Source organism: Schistocerca cancellata, chromosome 6 (genome assembly GCF_023864275.1).
Source record: "Schistocerca cancellata isolate TAMUIC-IGC-003103 chromosome 6, iqSchCanc2.1, whole genome shotgun sequence".
NCBI classification, from domain to species: Eukaryota; Metazoa; Arthropoda; class Insecta; order Orthoptera; family Acrididae; genus Schistocerca; species Schistocerca cancellata.
Window position 1 is genome coordinate 594683301 of NC_064631.1, and position 22538 is coordinate 594705838.

The following is a 22538-nucleotide window of genomic DNA, read 5'->3' on the forward strand; positions in this document are numbered from 1 at the left end:
CGTGATTGTCGTCGAAGGATGTTTGGATAGCACAAGTGACAGGGAGCATAATAGGTGCAGGCTAGAATGTTGATTTGATATATTTTCGCCCGACCTGACAAATTATTTTCAACAGCAGAGAATTACTGCACATAACCCTCACGCTGTAAATAAGTAACTCTTTGCCACTCTGAAATCTTTATGAACAATGCATAGTTAACAGAAGATCGTCGTTCTCTCTCGAAACTGAGGAGAGCTCGGGAGCATTGTTCGCCAGTGATAAATGTCGGTTTCAAATCGTAATAGTTTACACGATTTTAGGCTGGTAGGGAAGAGTACTATCACGTCATAATGACAGACAACTGAAAGTAAATGCCATTCTATTACAAATAGTGGTCGCAGAATTTCGTCGTCTCTCCTAGTTATATTAACACAGGTTTGTTCATAATGAATATAAACAATTACAGAACTAAAATTACCAACATTACAATTTTATGAATTATTTTTGATAATTAGGTCCCTTTTTCGATGTGATTTAGTGAAAAAGAGTGATTAATTTGTACGAAACTATTCTTAATACCTATGGAGATTGTTCACATGGCTCTGAGCACTATGGGACTTAACATCTGAGGTCATCAGTCCCCTAGAACTTAGAACTACTAAAATCTAACTAATCTAAGGACATCACATACATCCATGGACATCACATACATCCATGCCCGAGGCAGGATTCGAACCTGCGACCGTAGCGGTCAAGCGGTTCCAGACTGAAGCGCCTAGAACCACTCGGCCACACCGGCCGGCAATACCTATGGAAAATTTGAACCAATTATCACTAATAATCACTTGCTAACATTCACAGTAAGAGTATGCTGTGACTTGGGAGAACCCTCAACTGCAACAATAGAAGTCGTGGTGATGTTGCAGGAGAATTATATCTTCTCTGGTCTGCAGGTATACGTATCAAGGAAACAATCAATTCACTTAAATTCGTATTTAGTTAATTTCTTCACATATGGATCGAGTAAGATGGAGCATTAATGCAAGTCAAACCATTCACGAGGACGGGATTTCCTAGTTTTGAATTTTTAGAGATTTCGGACCAATACAGTTGAATGTCTACCCAAATGCAAATCTTAGTGATCAGATAATATTGTGTGCAATATCACTATAGTCATTGCTGAAAGTATGTTTCATTTCACTATCCTGTTTTCGTGAGATGACACACTTCTCGGTCCAGGCATGTGCTACTTGCTACTCCTGCTTGCGAAAAAAAGTCCCCTAGTACGCTTTAACTGTGCGTCGACACCCGTTATGAAGTACAAAGCGCTGTTGCCGTAGCTCGTACAACTTAGGATGCGTGGCTAACAACTTAGTTATTACTACACTCTAGATAGCGTCCTCGAGGGCAGAATGGGGGCAGCGATCGCTGCACCGGTCTGAAGTGCGACCAGAGGAAAGAGCACTCAGTGGCAAAGAAGGCGCAGTAGTTATACTGAATGCTACAGGAATTATTAAGTGAAATACTGCAGCCTTTTACACAGATGAAAACGTTTTTTGTTTATTCTTATCCACACAAAACATGTAAATATGCTCAGGCACAAGGGAGTCTTAAGAGTAAAGAACATGTATTATCACATGAAATCCAGTCTTTTCACCCGTATATGTACATCACATTACTTTCTTTACGTTGAGAGCAAAGAAGGTATTCTATGCAGCCAGCGCTAATCGTGTAGAAAGAGCTTCCGATGAAAATGGTTTATTCATTGGTTTTAATTACTGTAGTTCGGATTTTCCACATTATGTTTCTTTCGAAAGTCAGTTTATGCTTCCTGTGTTCTATCTCTGAAGTTAATATTCCTTTGAAGCTATTCGTGTTTATTTTAACCTAGAACACTAAAGGGGGAGATGTTACATTATTACTGAACCATCGTAAATCTTAGTACTCCATATTTTAAATACAAAGGAAGTCACAGTTTATAGTTTACGCGTTACTTAATTACAATTATAAGGTCTTCAATGGTATGACACAAAAAAGTACAAAATGTCCTGTTTATACCCTATACTGACAATACCAGATTGCTGGCAACCGCGAATTGGTACCAACTGCATCGTAAATTTTACGAGAGTTTATTAATTTACCGTTAAACTGTACCTGCATGGAAAAACATTATAAGCTTCCGTTATAGTATTTCATTTTTATTTATTTCCTAGAATTTGATTTTCAATGCGCTTCCGTAAGTACACTGTAATATGAATTCTTAACCTAACAACATGTATGTCGTACTTGGACAAATGAATAAGATGGGAGACCGAGTCTACAATTCTGTAGACAGACAGGCAGTATTCCTAATACTAAAAGTAGCAGGTATCGACAAAACCACCAGACAATTAGATGAACAGACGCTCACAGAAATGACTTCCAAAGTTAAATTCTTAGGAGAAGTTCCTGAACCTTTCAGAAGAGACAAGAAGGGATTTGAGAAGACTTAACTTCACAGAAGACACCATACAGGACGGGGAAAATTTGAGGCTACTGATCAGTACTGCAAAACTACGTACCCAACAACAAAAACCGCAGCTTAGGAGAGTGGTGTCAAATGAACAGAGGTAGGCCATTGGCCAACGCATAAAGAAGTTCTGGGTAGATAAGATGAAAACGATTGTACCATAGTCTTAGGATCTAAACAGTCAAAAATGGTCAAATTCTTTAATAAAATATGTACATATATCTTACACTTTCTTTATTCTTGGGATGTAGTCTCCTTATGTTACAATAGGTTACTGAAAGGAAAATAACGATGGCAGAGATCCTGTCTCAATCGTCAAATGTAAGACATTTCTCTATCTGTTTTGAGAGATGCTTCACTGTGAATAACACGTTCATATCTGACAAGGTTCCTTATTTTTTTTTCAGGGAAATTACCGTTTAACAGTATCGGAGCTGCCTCAACTATACGTACATGTTCCATGGCAAATTATTTGTCCTTCCTACCGCTATTCACTGCATTCCTCGATTAAGATCTCTTTCTGGCATCCCGAATCATTTATGAAGTTTGAGAATGTTAACGTTAGCTGTGCTCCCTTGTCTATTAATTAACTGCCCTGCTTTGTCTGATGCAGCTGAATAAATAGCTAACCGTTGCACGCCAACAAAAACATTTCCCCAATGCTCTGTGGGCGAACGTAAACAAAGTAGCGCTAGCATGACGAGTTGATAATCTAGCAAAAGGCCAAAGACCAGACTCCAGGTCAAATGTGTTTACCGGCGGTGTCCGCGACGCCAGTAAACACCGCGGATCGATCGGGTCTGGCTAACGTCAGCACGCTCATGAAATACTTCGTCCTTCGGCTCACGGGCTGGCTGTTCCAACAGCGAGGGGTCAAATCCAATATTAACAGGACATTGCTACTGCAGCTGTCACAGCAACTGTGGGAAACAAAGCCAGTAGCTGCCGCGTATGATAAATGTGGTAATACCGGCAATACGATGCCCGGGAAATGGGAACACAGCAAAAACAAAAACGTACAACGACGAAACGTCCCGCATATAACCCTGCTCGTGCTTTGTTGGCCTCTCTTAACCGTAAATCGTTTCAACAGAATTTCAAGCATGTTTCATACTGTTTAAGACACGGTTTTAGGTGGTGATTTGGTTGTATCAGTAATTTCCCAAAGTAGCTAGCTATGAAGTAGAATAGATGATCTCGCACAGAGGAGCTTCTATCAGTTACAGTGTTTATAATGGTTCTTACTCCATATTTACAATGGCTCTTCTGCTGCGAGGACACGCAACGGCGTAGAACTGACTCACTATTTTGCCGTGTACTGTCGTCCACGGCCCAAGTAAGGACGAACGTCTGCCTTGAGGAGGTACACAAATTGAATCAGCACTCCACACAGCTACATCAGCTACATCTATGGACACACTGTGCAGGTCACAATACACTGTAAAGACTCCTTTACTTAGCACCAATACCGTGCGCTATCTTGCCTGTTCGATTCATGCAGTGTCCGAGAATAACTTTATTGTCTTACTGCTCTTACTTTATCGGAGAGTCAGTTGTCGCAAACACTGTCTAAAATGTGCCTTGCTAATTGCTTTATCTTTCGTAAGACGAATTTCGAGTCTGTGACACATTCGTTTCTCGCACGCAACTCAATGGCGGTGCTTCCATCAGCAGCTCTTTGACTCACGAACTGTGAATAATGCGAGGAGTGCAAAAAAAGAGACATCAGCTGATACGCAAATCAACTGTGTTGGAGTGAAAACAAATTACAGATAGAAGCTGGCTCCTTCACACTAGTCACTGGCTTATTAGTAGCCACGCAACATCTGTTTGCTTTTCCTGACATGGAATGATGGGGACTCATTTGGAGCGACGCACTGCACTGAGTAGTACAAAAGCGGAACGTCTGTCATAGCCCGACTAGTGAAATCGTTAGATTACGCAACAATCCTACTTATCTGCTGCATCCTTTGCCAAGTGGCCTTAATTAGCGAACGATCACCCGTGCGCTTGACCTACTTGTCGAGCCCAGAAATGGTTTGCTTATCGTGTTACCCATTAGCAGCCGGCCGCGGTGGTCTAGCGGTTCTAGGCGCGCAGTCCGGAACCGCGCGGCTGCTACGGTCGCAGGTTCGAATCCTGCCTCGGGCATGGATGTGTGTGATGTCCTTAGGTTAGTTTGGTTTAAGTAGTTCTAAGTTCTAGGGGACTGATGACCACAGATGTTAAGTCCCATAGTGCTCAGAGCCATTTGAACCCATTAGCAGCGCTATTCGAGAGGGTGCTATAGTCTTCAGGCAATTTCTAGTTAACATCTTCAACTTGGCACAAAAATTGTGTTCTATTCAGCTTGCTTACCTTTCTTTGATCAAAAAAGTTATCGGCCACGTATCCTCCCATCTCCAAAAATAGTCTGGGTTTGTACAGAAAATGCTTTCCCTTTGTGTGAATGCTCATAGGAAAAGTTTATGTGGTAATTTTCGATTTTTTTTCTTATATGTTTCAGTTATAGCGTAACAAAATAAAGAAATAAAATAGGCGCGAAATTAACAAAAATGCACTAGAAATGATAAGAATTTTCGTTTCGTATTAACCAGAAAGAAAAGCTAAGCGTTAATAACGTGTTATGGTCTGATGTCAGCTACTATGAAGGTCGTTCAATATCCGCAACTTTTTCTCGCACATCGCTAACAATTAACATCATCTTTTAAATGTACTACTCTTTTACGTAGTCTTCATCATGTTTTATGGCCTTCTTACAGCTCTACGTGAAGAGATGTATTCCATGTTGGCAAAAACTCTTGTCCTGTGCTCGTGGCCATGTTTTCATATATCAATTACGCTCTCATCATCTTCAGTGTGCCCTATGTAGATAATCTTTAAATGGCTCAGATGTAATAAAGAGGACGCCAGGTCTAGCCTATATGGTCGATGAGGCAATGATGTCCAACCCAATTTGGTGTTGTGTTCCCGGGGTTTGAGATTTGCGTGTGGATGTGCAGTGTCGTGTCTAAGCAAGATTTCTTTTGCATTCTAGTCAGAAAACCGAACACCTCGGAAGCGGTCCTTGAGTTTGTTCACAGTCCTGACATACGCCTCTGAATTAATGGTTGACCTTTTAGGCAACACTTACGAGAATGACACCACCACTGTCCCAAAATACTGTCATCATGACTCTGTCAGCAGTGGGAACTGCCACGAATTTCTTCTTTTGTGGTGATTGCGGGTGGTGCCACTCCAGGGGTTGGCGTTTTGTTTCCGGCTCAAAGTGATGCGCCCAGGTTTCGCCACATGTAAAGCTCCGTGACGAAAAACCTCTCATTGGCCTCAAACTGTCCCAAAAGTTCGGATGACAAGGCTTTTCTTTGCACCTCGTTGTATGCTGTGAGCATCCGTGGAACACATTTTGAGCACATATCCAAGAGGGTAAGTTATTACACACGCACCTCCAATACTCACCAGTAGCTGAAGAGCCAATTGTCGGGTTGTGATGCTCCGATCTGCACGAATAACAGCGTCTGTGGGAATCGCCAGGTCAAGAGCAGCGGCTGTGATGGGACGACCGTAACTTGGGCGATGATGGAGCTCAGTTTGTGCACTTCCTGGCGCTTTAACTCTCTTTACACATCGCCCAACAGTACTCCTATCAACTATATCATTACCATATACCATCCACAAACCTTTATGGATATTCTTTTTCCGTGGGCAAGAAGTCATAGTTGTGTAAGCAGAGCTCAAGTCCAGCAAGACCAAGCGCATGGTAACCATTGCCCACTCCTCCGTCGCGGGGGTTGAATCACTGGGCCAGCTCCCCAGCATTCGTAAAACATAGATGGCTCGAGATATCTGTCAAAAGCGTCGGATGAAAAATGGAACATCACGGGGACAAACATAGCTACGGAAAATGACTTTGTTAATAACAGTATGGAATGTACAGGGTTTGAATACCAAGAAAAAAAGAAGCTTTCCAGGAGCTGTACATGTTAGAAACTGAAGTGGGGGTGTCAAAAGAAACGAAAGAAAAGTGGAACGGAAATGAAATGATGGGAGATTATTTTCATTGCTGCATAGGTGTCGGAAAGGAGAGGTCCAAGAGGGGTGTGACTAAAGCGACTCACAAAAAGCATAAGAAGAGCAAGAAGGGTTGGGAAACATATAAAATGAAGGATTTATGACTGTAGACTTTTTCACGTATTGACATGAGTGCACGCTAGCGGAAATGTATGCCCCAACAAATTACGCTGATAGCAAAGCCAAAGTTGAGTTTTATGAGGAAATGTCAAATGCTCTGGAAAAGATAAAGCCTCAAAAGAAAATAGTCCTTATGGGAGATTGTAATGGAAGAGCAGGTTCAGAGGTGGATGACGAAATATTAGGATGATATGGAGAGGATGTAAATGAAAACGGCGAAATACTAGTAAATACATCACAGCATTGGACCTGAAAATTTTTACTGTTTTCCCCCCATAAATCGCTAAATAAATACACGTGGCAGAGTCATTCAAAGCATACGAGGACAATCATAGATCACATCATAAAAACGAAAGATGAGTGACGTAAGGGTATACAGTGGCCCGGCGTAATGGGCTGCGGGCACTTGCAGCTTGGGGCAAAGTTTGTCTTTCCACCATTACCTCAGCAAGTTAGTGCTCATGTTAAAATTTTAGTTGCTGCTGAAAACAATATAAACAGTCTCAGAGATGAAAGTGTGAAATTTCTTTAAAAACTGAGACTAGCTAGCAAGTAGCAAAGATGTGATGAAGGCGGAAATGCTGAAGAGAAATATCAATAAATTAAAAGATGGATTCACGAAGCAGCAAATGAAGCGCTGGGTCAACAAGGTGAAGAGAGAAAACAAAGCCCAGAAAGTGGACAGAGAACACAGGGGAAAAGACAGAAATGAAGAAGAAAATGTATGCTGGCTCAGGACGAGAGACCTGGAGGATAGGAAAAAGTACGTGAAAATAATCGTGGAAGTTAAAAATGAAATTATTAATTGGAAAAATGAGTTATGGAAAAAGAGATGTGAGAAGATGGATAGGTGTATGTGAGGTAGAAAGGTAGCAGAAGCCTGGAAAGCAATTAAGATATAGATGTATGGGAGATACAAAGGCAGCAGAAGCCTGGAAAACAGTGAAGGGTTTAAGAAGAGATGTGAAAAGGGGGATAAATGTAACAGTTACTGGCATTAGAGAATGGCAAAATCACTTCAAAATACTGCTTACAGAGAGAGTACCGGGTATAAGGACACAGAACTGGATTTCAAGAAGAAATTATTGTGAGAAATGTAGACCCAATAACTATAGCAGAAGTTCGACGATCTCTGAAGAAAACAGAAAATCTTCCAGGCTAGTAAACATACAGATAGAATTACTGGAGTATGGACCGACTGGAATGTTTGAATAAGTTGTTAGAGTGAGAAGAAGTGCACTAAGTATGGAACTTATCATACCTAAGTCCAATTTATAAGTATAGTAATGAGAAAGTATGTGGAAATTATCGTGGAATCACTTATAAAATTTACTGGTAGATTGTGTGGTTGGGTCGAAAAAGACAGGATGAAGGTGATGTTGACGGACGTTGTAGAGCAAAGCGGATTCCGAAATGGAAGATCGTGTAGTGACAACATTTTTTCTTTTAGACAACTAATGACAAAGAAAAGTAATCTGAATAGCCATTTAGCGTTCATACATCTAAAGAAGGCTTATGACACAGTGGCGCCGAAGAAACTGTGTGAAGTTCTGAGGGGGAGTTAGCTTAAAAGACATATGCTACAAGTATATGCAACCTACAAAAGTTTGCAGAATTTCTAATCGAAGTGGGGGATAAAATTTCGTCACAGCCTTTCAAAATTATAAAAGTATTAAAACAGGTATGCTGCTTGTGTGCTACATTATTTAAAATATACATCCAGAAAGCCTTGGACTTGTGGGGTAGGAAATGTGCAATAATGGGCATTCAGATACCAAAGGATCATGTTTGTGCACCAGGCTCTTCGTAGACGATCACGTAGCGGTGATCAGATGATGAAACCTGATTTAAGCTAAGAAAATTATGATCAGAATATGATAAGTGGTGACTGAACTTAAATTTTCAGAGGACTGTGTGCTACGCAGTGGAGAAAATATAGGAAACATAAATAGAAGGCCAGCACAATAAGGAATGTGAAGAACTTAAATATTTGGGTAGCATACTATCGGAAGACGGAGGAAGAAATTGGAAAAATGGAGCAATGAGTAGTCCATGAGAAAATAGCAATCCAGAAGCTAAACCTTCCATTTTGGTCTTTTAAGATAAGTTGGAAAGTGACGAAGTTGCTCTATTGTAGAGCCTATAAAAGTATTGTACAGCCTATAACGACCTTTCCAAGCAAGTGCTCGGAGCTTGCTGTTAAAAAATAAAAACTAACTGAGAGTTGTAGAAATAAATTAACTCAAAAATCGCGTACAGTATCTCGGCGGGACCATGTAAGAATTACAACGACTAGGGGAAATGACCCAGGCTCAAGTGAGCGTCACAGATAGAACACATGAACGGCAGTTCGCGGGGTATGGACATACAATGCGAATGAAAGATGACAGATGGCCAAAGAATACCTTGATGTACCATCCCCAGGGTAGAAGAAGAAGAGGAAGACCGAAGGTTGCCTGGTTAGATCGGTTAACGGAGGTCGCGAGAAAAAGAGAAATAGAGGAAGCAAGGAAGATAGAAACCGATGGTGACAGATATGTGGGATGCGGTGACGCCTGTAGGAACCCAACAGGAAAGAAAAAGAAGAGAATTCAATTACAGCACGTTGCTTGCAAAGAGCGTTTTTCGTAGGTGCCGTCAGCCGGAATAGAAACTTCGCACATGTGAAGAGAAACATGACATTTAAAGTACCTAAAAGGACGTTTTCCTAAATGTAAATTAACGGCTGTAAAAAAAAAGGCATTATTTATTGAACGGCATACGGTCAAGCGCTGTCTTCTGCGGTACGAACGGAAACTCCGGACAAAGTAGAAGGAGTATAGGTGAGTATGCAGAGTCGTGCGGTGTGCGGTAAGGCAAAACGGGCTGTTCTACGTCGTCAGAGAGGAGGGATGTCCCTTCAAGGGCACTGGAGGCGGACTCCAAGTTCCGTCGGATATCACTGGACGAGGGAATAACCACTCTCTCGCTGAAAAAACTCTCCAGGCATTTGCCTCAAATGGTTCATGGAAATAACCAAACTCAGCACTGAAGGACGAGGATCAGAATTTCTCGAAACCAGCGTCAGAGACATACTGCTACTGTATAGTTCACACCATCTCCTTTTAATTATGTATTACACTTAACAAATGTTAGAGTAAAATTAAAGCTGATGTTTGTAATTTTACTGTCTGCAAAACATGAGCTTCAGGAACATGCTGTAGTAGTTATTAAATAACGACGTACTTGGGGAACATCATATGTACCGACATTATCTTATGAACCGTTTACACACACACACATATTGTCGAGTTCTTTTTTTAGTTTTTCTCATAATTCTATTGACTGGTCTGCTGAGCCCCGCCACGACATCCTCTCCTGCGCCAGTCTTTCACCCAATGTCCTCAATTCTGTGTTGTATCTCTGTCTTCCAGTACAATTTTTACTGTTTACAGCTTCCTCAAGTATCAGGGAAGCTATTCTTTGATGTTTTAGCGCATATCATATACCCTGTCCTTTGTTCTTGTCAATATTTTCCACACGCTCCCAGTGCTCAGAGCCATTTTTTGAACCCACACGCTCCTATCCTCGTCCGTTATACGGATAACATCCTCATTTATTATCATACCATCTAATTTACAGCGTCCTCCTTTAGCAGCACAATCCAAACGCTTCGATTCCCTTCTTTTCCGGATACCCACAGTCCACAATTCAATTGCTGTGCTCCGGATGTACATTCTCAGAAATTTCTTCCTCAAATTAAGGGCTATGTTGGATACCACTAGGCTTCTCTTGGCCAGGAATCCCCAGTTTGCCTGGGCTGGTCTGGTTTTTATGCCCTCCTTGCTTCGTCCGTCATATGTTATTTTGTTTTTCCTTCACTTCGTATACTTCGTGAGCTCCAGTTTTGATGGTAAATTTATTAATAATCTCATTTCTGGCACTCCTCATTACTACTGTCTTTCTTCGGTTTACACTCAATCAAAAGTGTGTGATTATCAGATCGTCCATCCATTCAACAGGTCCTGTAATCCTTGTTCACGTTCATTGAGGATGGCAATGTCATCAGTGAAGGATTATCATTAATATCCTTTCACCTTAATTCCACTGCTGAACCTAAATCGGGAGCGATTTAGTTGGAGCAGAAAGTTTGCGTGCTCATAGAACAAATACAATATCCCAAACTGGCGTGTCACGATGACAACTCTAAGTCATATCTTTAACAATTCGTTGGTTTTTTATACTTATTTCACCAATATACACACATCTGGCACTATATTAATCGGTATATCTAGGAGGACGATGTGACACAGCATACAGAAGAGAATCGAGGTGGAAGCCTGAGGCCTCGGCAGGAGCGGCCATCCCACGGTGGCTGTGTGGGAATGCCTTCCCTCCCCTTCCCTTCCCTTCCCTTCCCTTCCCTTCCGCAAGCGGCTGGAGCCCAGCGATCCAGGAATCCCAACAACGCGACGCCGGACGCCAGACTACGAGCCGCGGGCGCCGTAACTGCGTGCGGCTGCTCGCACCCAACAGCTTGCCATCCGACTTCCTTGCTCACGTGGAGCGGACTCTGCCCGTGGTGACCACCACGTTACCTTCACTACAACCACAAACCCAATTTAAGGACACTTTAATTTTGAATTACGGAAAATGGAATACTTTTATGTTGTTGTTGTTGTTGTTGTTGTGGTCATCAGTCCAGAGACTAGTTTGACGCAACCCTCCATGCTACTCTATCCTGTGCAAGTTACTTCATCTCCAAGAAATTACTGCAACCTACATCCTTCTGAATTTGCTTAGTGTATTCATCTCTTGGTCTCCCTCTACGATTTTTAACCTCCACGCTGTCCTCCAATGCTAAATTTGTGATCCCTTGATGCATCAGAACATGTCCTACCAACCGGTCCCTCCTTCTTGTTGTGCCACAAACTCCTCTTCTCCCCATTTCTATTCAATACCTCCTCATTAGTTATGTGATCTACCCATCCAATCTTCAGCATTCCTCTGTAGCACCACATTTCGAAAGCTTCTTGTCCAAACTATTTATCGTCCATGTTTCACTTCCATACATTGCTACACCCCATGCAAATACTTTCAGAAACGACTTCCTGACACTTTAATTTATACTCGATGTTAACAAATTTCTCTTCTTCAAAAACGCTTTCCTTGCCATTGCCAGTCTACATTTTATATCTTCTCTACTTCGACCATCATCAGTTATTTTGCTCCCCAAATAGCAAAACTCCTTTACTACTTTAAGTGTCTCATTTCCTAGTCTAATTCCCTCAGCATCACCCGACTTAATTCGACTACATTCCATTATCCTCGTTTTGCTTTTGTTGATGTTCATCCTATATCCTCCTTTCGAGACACTGTCCATTCCGTTCAACTGCTCTTCCAAGTCCTCTGCTGTGTCTGACAGACATGTCATCGGCGAACCTAAAAGTTTTTATTTCTTCTTCATGGATTTTAATACCTACTCCGAATTTTTCTTTTGTTTCCTTTACTGCTTGCTCAATATACAGATTGAGTAACATCGGGGAGAGGCTGCAACCCTGTCTTACTCCCTTCCCAACAACTGCTTCCCTTTCATGTCCCTCGACTCTTATAAGTGCCATCTGGTTTCTGTACAAATTGTAAATAGCCTTTCGCTCCCTGTATTTTACCCCTGCCACCTTCAGAATGTGAAAGAGGGTATTACAGTCAACATTGTCAAGATTCTTCACGACACCTTCTACAACCCCTCAGATCTGTCGCAATATTTTTATAACTTTATTAAATCATATAGTCTGATTGCATTGATATACAGGGTGTCCTAGAAATTATGCGACAGACTTGGAGATTTTATAGAGGGTGTCTTGAGGAATAAATAGAGAATAGGAACCCAAGTTCGGGAAACGTCATCCAACGACGCTGCAGAACGTCGAAGTTAGAGGCGCCGGCGACTGCCACTAGGCCACCCCTTTGGCAGCAAACGTGACACTGTGTGCTGACGCACCGTAGGCGGAACGTCTCGCAATGTCGTTTGCTACTCGGTCATCGTGACTGATTGCCACAATGGCTAGCGGAGAAGCTGGAGCTAGCTGTTGACTAGACTGGCCTTGTCTCCTCCGAATGCGATGCTCTCTTGTCTCAGTGGACGATGGTAGCGGACATGGGAACGTTTTTCTCCTGGGATCTCCTAAAATCTCCAGTGTTTTTCGGGATACGGGAAAAAAATAAACTGCACACGTAAAACCACGTCTGAAACCGTCATTCACTGAGGCAACAGAGCATCACATTCAAAGGAGACAAGATGTTCTTCACGACACCCTCTACAACCCCTCAAATCTGTCGCAATGTTTCTGGGACACCCTGTATATTTTACTGGGCTTACAACGAAAAATGACAGCTATATACTATATTTTAGAGTTGTAATTGTGTACACTATCACGCTCCCCTTATTTCAACTATAGAACTGCATAACTGTTTTGCAAACCACCAGAAAAATTTTTGCTTCCACTGATTCTGTTTGGAATATACTTTTATATGTTAGTAACACTGCTGGCTTCCAGTATCTGTACATGATCATCTCTGTTCCTGTTTACTTTTGTTTTGGTTCAAATGGCTCGGAGCACTATGGGACTTAACTTCTGAGGTCATCAGTCCCCTAGAACTTAGAACTACTTAAACCTAACTAACCTAAGGACATCACACACATCCATGCCCGAGGCATGATTCGAACCTGCGACTGTAGCGGTCGCGCGGTTCCAGACTGTAGCGCCTAGAACCGCCCTGCCACCAGTGGCGGCTTACATAAATGTAAAAAATACACATTCATCAAAGAAGCAAGTAGTGCTAAAAGTAATTCCAAGAGGAAGCAAGAAGATGAAGAAATGCTGGTGGGTGAAGACTGCTCTTCAGGAGTGTTCTGAGGCATAATTTAATAAGACTCGGATTTTATTCACAATTTCAAGCAAGTTCTGTTCTTCAGAATTTAGGTACACGTCCGTCCTTAAGTTTGTAAAGCAACCCACTACTTTTTTCTGTAACTTGCAAGTCTCTATACATATCTAGTAGACCTAAACTTGATTGTAGTTTCCACTAAATTACAGAGAAATAAAATTTTACTTAGGAAAATTATTCTAAAAATTAAAATATAAGATATAATAACATTTTATGGTTAATACATTTAATGTGCGGAACTAAACAGTTCTAGTATCTCAGTCATCGTGTCATACAAATATGGTAAAAACGTGATCTCCTTCACATGTGTATTATCGGATTAAATGGTAACTGAATTTGAAGAAACATTTTAGAAAATCTTGTGCATCAATTTTTCTATTATTCTTTTTTATAAACATCAATACGTTCTAATTGTCCAAAATACTTGCAGATTGTTTGGAAAGTACTCTGCATTAATTGTGGTAAACTACAAAACTGTGAAACATATAAAAATGAAATAGTGCATGAAAGAAACATGTGCTGATTTTCAGACAATATACACCAAAAAAGTACTCAGTGCCCTTGCATAAACAAGAGCTGATTACCTGCGAAGGTAGATTATTATATATCACTTGCTTGTGTGTTCAACTATCCTATAAGCTCTGTAACGTCTACAGTTTCACGAGGCTTACTTTCTTTTGGAAATGAACTTGACGCGTACGGAAGAGAAGAACCCCTTCAGTTGTGATATCTGGTCAATGACATTATTTCTCAACGCGTGAGAATGTAATGCAACTTGATTTCGCTATCAACCGTGTCAAATACCAAATGTTTAGGCGAGAATAACCAAATGTTCAATATTGGGAAACAGAGGAGAACGGGTAGCAATAGTGCGCATAATTTAACTCAGTGCATCAATCCAGACGTGAGAAGAAAATACTTTGACACCGTTGATTCTGGCGCTTGTACATAAAAGACTCTTTTTCTGCTTCTAAACTTGTTACAAATGATCAGCACTATTATTTCATTCAATTAAGTTACATGACACCAATGTCTGTCGATGTCATCTGTGACAAAACTTTTAAACGATAAACAGAAAAACAGATGGAACATGTTTCATAATACAAGACATAAGTCTAAGGCCACAGTGACTACATTTAATATAATGAAGAATGATAAACACCGCCTGGGTCATTTTTATATTTAACTGGAATAACGGTTTGACATGTGTTACAGGGCATCCCTAGAAGCAAATTAATAAAAGCAGAGAAATGAGTGCAATAGTACATGGCTGATCGTAATGTCAAATAAAAATACAAAGTGGCCGTATACAAACGAAAAATAAAACGTTATAAAGCAATTGTCTCCGTTTTTTAGATGCCAGCCTTTTCCCCGCGGCTTCGCCCGCAAACACATATTTCGCACTCATCTCCTCCTCCCCCCTCCTGTGACCACCTCTTCCTCTCCGCCCCCCTCCGTCCCCTCTATCTGCCCATCTGCTCCTTCCCTCTCTCTCTGTCCGTCACCTTCTCCCCCTCTCTGTCTGTCCACCTCATCCTTCTCCCTTTCTCTGCCCACCTCATTCTTCCCACCTCTCTCACTACCCAACTACGCCCCCCCCTCCCCCCCCACTTCGCAGTGCCCATCCGCACGTGTAGCCCTGGAAAGACCTGCCAGAAACTGGGAATCCAAATAAACATAAAATGTCAGATAAACCGTGTCTGTCTAGCTTCATTAGATGGAACATCATAACGAATAAACTCCAAGTTTTTATTCAATGTTGATGTTATTTGCAGAGAGGTGCACATGGAAATACCAGAAGAGACTCAAACATCAGGGAGTTTCCTGGATTGGAAGAAGTAATTGTCACTGTAATGAAAATGAAATACAGATGGATGGGTCGTGTAGCTAGGTGGACTGACCGCAGTTAGACCAAGGAAGTTCCGTGCTCGGTTCCAAGACAATGACCATATGGCTTACATCAGAAAACACAGGGTCAGTGTGCATACAATTAAGACCCGAATGCATGAAAAAGTTTGGGGTAGCATTTATCCAGATGGGGATGTCAAATTGCTGCTGCTGCTGATGATGACGCAGTTTATGTTTATATCGTCAATTGACTTTGCAATGAATGCGGCGAATTGTCCTTACATAATGGTCTGGTGTTGATTCCATGAACAAGGTGAAAGGATATTCGTATACGAAAAAGGAAACAGAAACGGTATTGTGTTCGCAGAAATTTACGGAGAACGTTATTTCAACACATCAGGAAGTCCTGGACTTAGTTCAGCACTTTTTGTGTGATACACGTTCTCTGACGAAAAAAGTTAACATCAGGGCGTCATATCATATACAGAATGAGAAAACCAGCTTCTACAACACATTCAGACAACTCTTGCACCAACTGCTTAAATGGTTCGCCAGCCATAAACCATAACTGTGTTGAGCATCCTCCGTGAGAAGTGGTAGTATCAATGTAGTGTGAGCCGTATGCACGAGATGTTACAAACACTTTTTTTTTTTTTACCGGGATACGTTTTGAGGGTAATTTTCGTAGTCATTCGCAGTCGCTGATGAAATTACCTTAAGCGTGATGGAATCATCACTCTACATAACAGTCATCTGAAGGTTACAGCGGAGCGCCAACCAATGGTCGAATCATCACATCAACATCAGTTCAGTGTTACTTGCTTCACCTACATATTCACCTAGGTCATGACGGGCAGACGTGTCTGAGAGTTTTCTGGCAGAACAGAACCAATTTCATGTAAATTTCATCTTCAAGATTACGTTGTCCTTGCCAATTAGAGTTAATAAAGGTTTTTAAGCGACATACCAAAGTTGTAAGCACTTTTCTTTTAACACAGAAATTAACGTTGCACAACATCGACTACTACGAAGCTGTGTCAAACATAAAAACAGACCGCAACAAGTGCGAACCAGCGGCTTCAGTCATCATGAATAGCGTTATTAGCTCAAGTTGAAAAGATGTGTATGCAGTAACGATATTTCGACCTTTTCTTGGTTATCAGGTTTAGTGTATGATGTTGCAAGAATCATCGGGTCAGATTCCTTCAGTTGCCTCGAGGCGTAACTGCCCAGTTCTTAAAATGTGAAATATAGCAGTCGCTAGAAGCCTAAGCGAGTAGAAACGACGTCCACAACTTGGGAGATACAACCGCCCCGTAGGCGAATAATCCCCAGCCGCTAAAAAGAAAATACAGGCTGCGCGACAGCTGCTCCGGGCTGGCCCATAGTCACAACCCAGAATGTGAGTGCGAAAGGCAAACGGCGGTACGTGGTTTAACTTACCTCGTCTACGTAGAACACCTCGTCCACGGCGTACTTGGCCTTGATTTCTTCCGGAGTGAAGAGGTGTCCCATCCAGATGGAGTACTCTTCCGGGAGGCGCGGCATGAAGAGGATGCTCTTCCCTGATGACACCTGGACGACGCCGTAGTAGCCGGGCATCTCGACGCCGAACGTCCATTGGAAGTAGGCCTCCTGCAAAAGAGAACACACTGCAGTTGTAGAGTGTACATAATGACTGTCGTACGCATAAAGTAAGCCCTGCATCTCGTGTGCCACACATGCGAGGGAAACAAAGCCTCACTACTAATTCCACACCTACGATAAAATCGATCAATGAGCTTGCAGCTTATAACTGTAAACAACTCCATAAAATTATTCAAATCAATTATTACCAGCACATACTGAGCAAAATCGGACTGCATCATAATAACGTCGGGCCACTCAGTGCGGCCTATGTTATATGATGTGTCTCGGAGAATTCTGTTGTTTAATGGACCTTTTAAATTTTGCAACCTGGCAGTCAGACTATTGAATACCAATATGATCCCTACCATACTAGGCGCTGTACCCGCATGAATAGTAAGGTAGCGACACTCACAAAAAGTAAAGAAATAAAAAATGTATTATCATTCCGAACAACTTTTACATTAACTGTTGATTATGTAAGTAGGCTGTTTAGGTTTTTATGTTGGTTACGTCACCTAGAGCTCTGTATGAAAATCACTGGCTGTGCTGTGTGCAGTCTGTGGCTGGTTGGCATTGTTGGAACATTCGCTATTGTAGTGTTGGGCAGTTGGGTGCGAACAGCGCGTAGCGTTGCGCAGTTGGAGGTGAGCCGCCAGCAGTGGTGGATGTAGGGAGTGAGATGGCGAAGTTTTGAGAGCGGATGATCTGGACGTGTGTCCATCAGAGAGAGTAAATTTGTAAGACTGGATGTCATGAACTGATAATATATATATATATATATATATATATATATATATATATATATATATATATATATATATATATATATATATATATTATGACTTTTGAACACTATTAAGGTAAATACATTGTTTGTTCTCTATCAAAATCTTTCATTTGCTAACTATGCCTATCAGTAGTTAGTGCCTTCAGTAGTTAGAATCTTTTGTTTAGCTGGCAGTATTGGCGCTCGCTGTATTGCAGTAGTTCGAGTAACGAAGTTTTTTGTGAGGTAAGTGATTCATGAAAGGTATAGGTTATTGTCAGTCAGGGCCATTCTTTTGTAGGGATTATTGAAAGTCAGACTGCGTTGCGCTAGAAATATTTTGTGTCAGTTTAGTGATGATCAGAATAAGTAAAGAGAGAAATGTCTGAGTACGTTCAGTTTTGCTCAGCTGTTTGAAAATCAAATAACGTAAGAGGTTTATCAGCACAGTACGGGGACGTTTCAATTACACTGTCGACTGAATTGCGGATGTGACTGACAAGTTATTAGGGGTCGAAGGGGTAGCAGGTGGCCCTGAGTGTGGATTTCCTGCTGCTATAATTGTATTGATAAGACACCAGGCCTGTTAGGGCATGTAAGGGACATCAACCCCGTGAGATGTTGAGTGATCATTGTGAAGTACACGGAAATGCCTCGTATGAGATAGCATTTTCAGCACCTGATAATGATTAAAACGGGCTTCACTGTGTCTCCATTTGGCCGGCTGCTCCAATAGTGCAATATCTAGGTTTGTGAAGCATTTGGATCTGACAATGCCCCAATGCTGGAGAGCATCGGAACGTGAAAGCACGTATAATCATCGTCAAGGTTATAGGTGACCACGTCCGACCACCACGAGGGAGAATCGCATTTGTGCACGGAGCACTTCACATGTGCATCTGCCATCCGAGAACTGGTAATACTCTCCTTGCAGTATTCTGCGTCATCCTGCACCATTAGTCGCAGGCTACCAGCAGCCAGACTTGGGAACAACCGTCCCATGCATAGGCCGCCGTTAACACCGTGACAAAAAAATGGTTCAAATGGCTCTGAGCACTATGGGACTTAACATCTGCGGTCATCAGTCCCCTAGAACTACTTAAACCTAACTAACCTAAGGACATCACACACATCCATGCCCGAGGCAGGATTCGAATCTGCGACCGTAGCGGTCGCGCGGTTCCAGACTGAAGCGCCCAGAACCGCATGGCCACACAAGCCGGCCACCGTGACACAAACGGGCTGCGTTTGGAGTGGTGCTGTAACCCGGGTAGCATACACTGATGATGAACGGCATCGCATAATGTTCAGCGAAGAATTATGGTTCTGCATTACCCCGTATGACCATTTTCGCCGGTACGGTGGCGACTGGGGGACAGGTCCCAACCCTGGTCATCCTGCATCCTCAAGTATTACCTCCCATGCGACAGCATCGTGGTGCCATTTTTCAACAAGACAATGCTCGTCCACACGTGGAACATGTATGTATGAAATGTCTTTGTGATGTTGAGCCAGCCGGAGTGGCCGAGCGGTTCTAGGCGCTTCAGTCTGGAACCGCGCGACCGCTACGGTCGCAGGTTCGAATCCTGACTCGGGCATGGATATGTGTGATGTCCTTAGATTAGTTAGGTTTAAGTAGTTCTAAGTTCTAGGGGACTGATGACCTCAGATGTTAAGTCCCATAGTGCTCAGAGCCATTTGAACCATTTTTTTTGTGATGTTGAGGTAGTCATGTGGCTACTAAAACCCCTACATCTGACCCCGAAAAAGCACCTGTGGGACCAGCCCGGAAGTCAACTCTGTCCCAGTACCGATACTCAAAGGATATCAAGGGTCAATTACAACAGTGGTGGGCCAGCTTGCCTCGGGAGAGGATACTATGGCCTCATGACCCCCTTCCCAGCCAGGTCAATGGATGCATCCAGGCCAGAGAGGGTGCAACGTCGTACTAGTAAGTGCGATGATGCTGCTAAGTCTTTGTAATTTTACTCGATTTTGTAATCACTACAATAACATCACATACCGTCCGAACCCATTAAGTTTCGTTTCGACTCCACGTCCCCTTCCGGGTGCTTCACTTTTTTGTCAGCAGTTATTAGCAACAGTAAGCGATAGGTTTTGCAAAATTTTGATAAGGCACGCAACACTCAAAAATGATTAATTTTTATCAGCATATACTTAAATGAAAGTGATTCGAAATGTGGAGGGGGTTACAGTTAATTTCTTCTAAAGGCCATTTCAAGACAGCTACCGAAGCAGCAGCGATCGTCTCCAGAGACTACAGGTGGACAACGCACTTTCTTCTCCAGCTCTTGCTACAGACCGGTGCTGTTGTCATTCGTTCACCATTAATATTGTCCTCTCCATTAACTGCCACCACAATTTTCTAGTAGTGATGTCCCGTTGTACGTCTCATTCTTGCGGGCCTTTCCTACTACCACCCGACAGCGAGCGAGCAATGGCTGTCGTAATGACGTAGATCTGGATATCCTAATGACCATCACCAGCGGTTTCAAGATTCACTTGAAACTCTGATGAGTTTTCGCTGCGAAATATGTGTCGGAAACAAAAACTAAAAAAAAAAGAAATATATTTGACAAAATTTATTAAGAAAATATGGCCCACTGTCTGAGTGCCACGTGAAACCATTATGAATCCGTAAAATAAAAGTAATCGTTTTGATTACGTCATATGACAATGGAAAAAACATATTACACTTTTGTTAGCAGGTGCATGTTAACGGAGAGAATTTGAGAAAAAACAATGTGGGTCTCTCTTTCTCTCTCACCCAGTTTATCTGTGTGTGTGTGTGTGCGTGTGTGTGTGTGTGTGTGTGTGTGTGTGTGTGTGTGTGTGTGTTTCCCAAATATTCGGGGTCAGAACAGTCCAGGTGGTAGAGGATCCTAAGCTAGGTACTTTGAGATACGGCACTAGTCATCACGGAAAGGAATGTTTAGTGTTTTACTAACATTAACAACTGACAGCTACAACGTAAGCTAGTAACACTTTAAAGCGTCGACCAGCAGTCGCAATACACCCATTACAACAAACACTTTGACAGAACCGAACGCTGGCTTCGAAATCGTTTACTGCAATAGTATGCACATGTTGTCCCTTGTAGGAGTGTAATTCCCGCTCCATCTGCACTGTCAAACCACTGCATTCTTCATATTGTTCAAAGTATATATTTCACGCGTATATCGAAGCTGCTTATTAATAATCTCCCACAAGCTCCAACACTACCATCTAAAAGTCTACTGTGCATCCTGTTTCCCACTTTCCCATTTGCTTCTGTCCATGATGATAAATTTCTTCTAATTACGGTGACGCCTGGTGCGAATATTTTCTCTATACGTTCGTTCGGCTTTCTTGCACCACGTCCAACTGCACCACATCTTAAACGTACGACTGCACGTTCGTTATGTTCGTGGTAATGCTCAATCTTCGACTACCTACCATGTGCTGTAAACAATGGCAATTCCACAGTGGACACATCGCAAATTGTATATTGTTTGTCAATGGAAATGCAGCAGGCAGTGGTTACACATCAAATACAAGCATTTTACAAGCACGTACTAACTGCTCGTTGAAGGCTTTGTATTGCTTAAAACATTGACCTCCCTATATCAAATGCAAGGTACTAACGGTAGTACCTTGCATTTGATATAGGAGTTTGAGTTTGATGCTAAACTTTTGGGGCGCCTTTTACATGTCGCCGCTATGCCAAAAGCAATTTATGATTGATTTCTAGTAAACCAGCTCCAACGCGAAGAACGACGCACCGAGCATGTTAATGCTTCAAAATGTTTTTATTTTGTGCAGTTCCAGACTCCAGACGGACTCTCCCACGTTTCTACCACATTGGGAACTCCAGCAATACGAGTGCGCTACTGACTGGAATACACGCCCCCTAAAGCTCAATTCAGGATGCAATAATTAATTTTTTAGCGCAGTATAAGTATACGTAAACGTAAAACTCAGTCCACACGCCCTGGTGCGCCCATCGGGACCGATCGACCGCCGTGTCACTCTCTGCCAAAGGCGTAATCGTATGGGATATGGAGAGGCGTGGAGTCAGCACACTGTTCCCCCGGCCGTTGTCAGTTTTCGTGGCATGGAGCCGCTACTGTTAGGTCAAGTAGCTCCTCCACTGTTATTACGATGCCGAGTGCATCCCGTTGTAATTCTCCCAAGAAAGGAAAATCCTTGGCAGCACCGGGAATCGAACCTTGGTCCTCCGTGTTTGTAATCAGCCGCGCTAACCACTCACATACAGAGGCGACAGAGGCGGACCCTACCGTATTATACGCTGGACGAAATCATGGAAGCCTACGTGGAAGACAATTGCCTTTAATTACCGGTAATATTAGTTGAACAACAGTAAGTTAGAAGTTCACCCGCCCGTACATCCATGCGTGTTAAAGCGCCATTTCGGGACGGGGAAAAATACGGCGGATCCCGACCGACTTCATCCAGCGGCGTATCAGCCAGTCTGGGTGTGGTTTTTAGGCGGTTTCCCATATCCCTCTAGGTGAATGCCGGGCTGGTAAGTGGTTTCGCATCAGTTACACTATTCGTTAAAATTTCGGAAACTTCACTCACTGTCACATGAATAACAACGACGCGACCCTGCAGTGATGCAGGACAAAGGAACAAGAAAAAGAGGAAGAAAAATAAGTTTATGAGTT

At 42.4% G+C, this 22538-nt stretch overlaps 1 protein-coding gene across 2 annotated transcripts in view; it reads right to left on the minus strand.

Moving 5' to 3' along the window:
* The window catches only part of LOC126088618 (xaa-Pro dipeptidase), an 884445-nt gene that overhangs the window by 480965 nt on the left and 380942 nt on the right, over window positions 1–22538 (minus strand). For both annotated transcript variants that reach the window (XM_049906848.1, XM_049906847.1), the window contains exon 3: window positions 16899–17090. In XM_049906848.1, the coding sequence (XP_049762805.1) occupies window positions 16899–17090 (192 nt within the window). The remainder of the gene's footprint in view (window positions 1–16898; window positions 17091–22538) is intronic.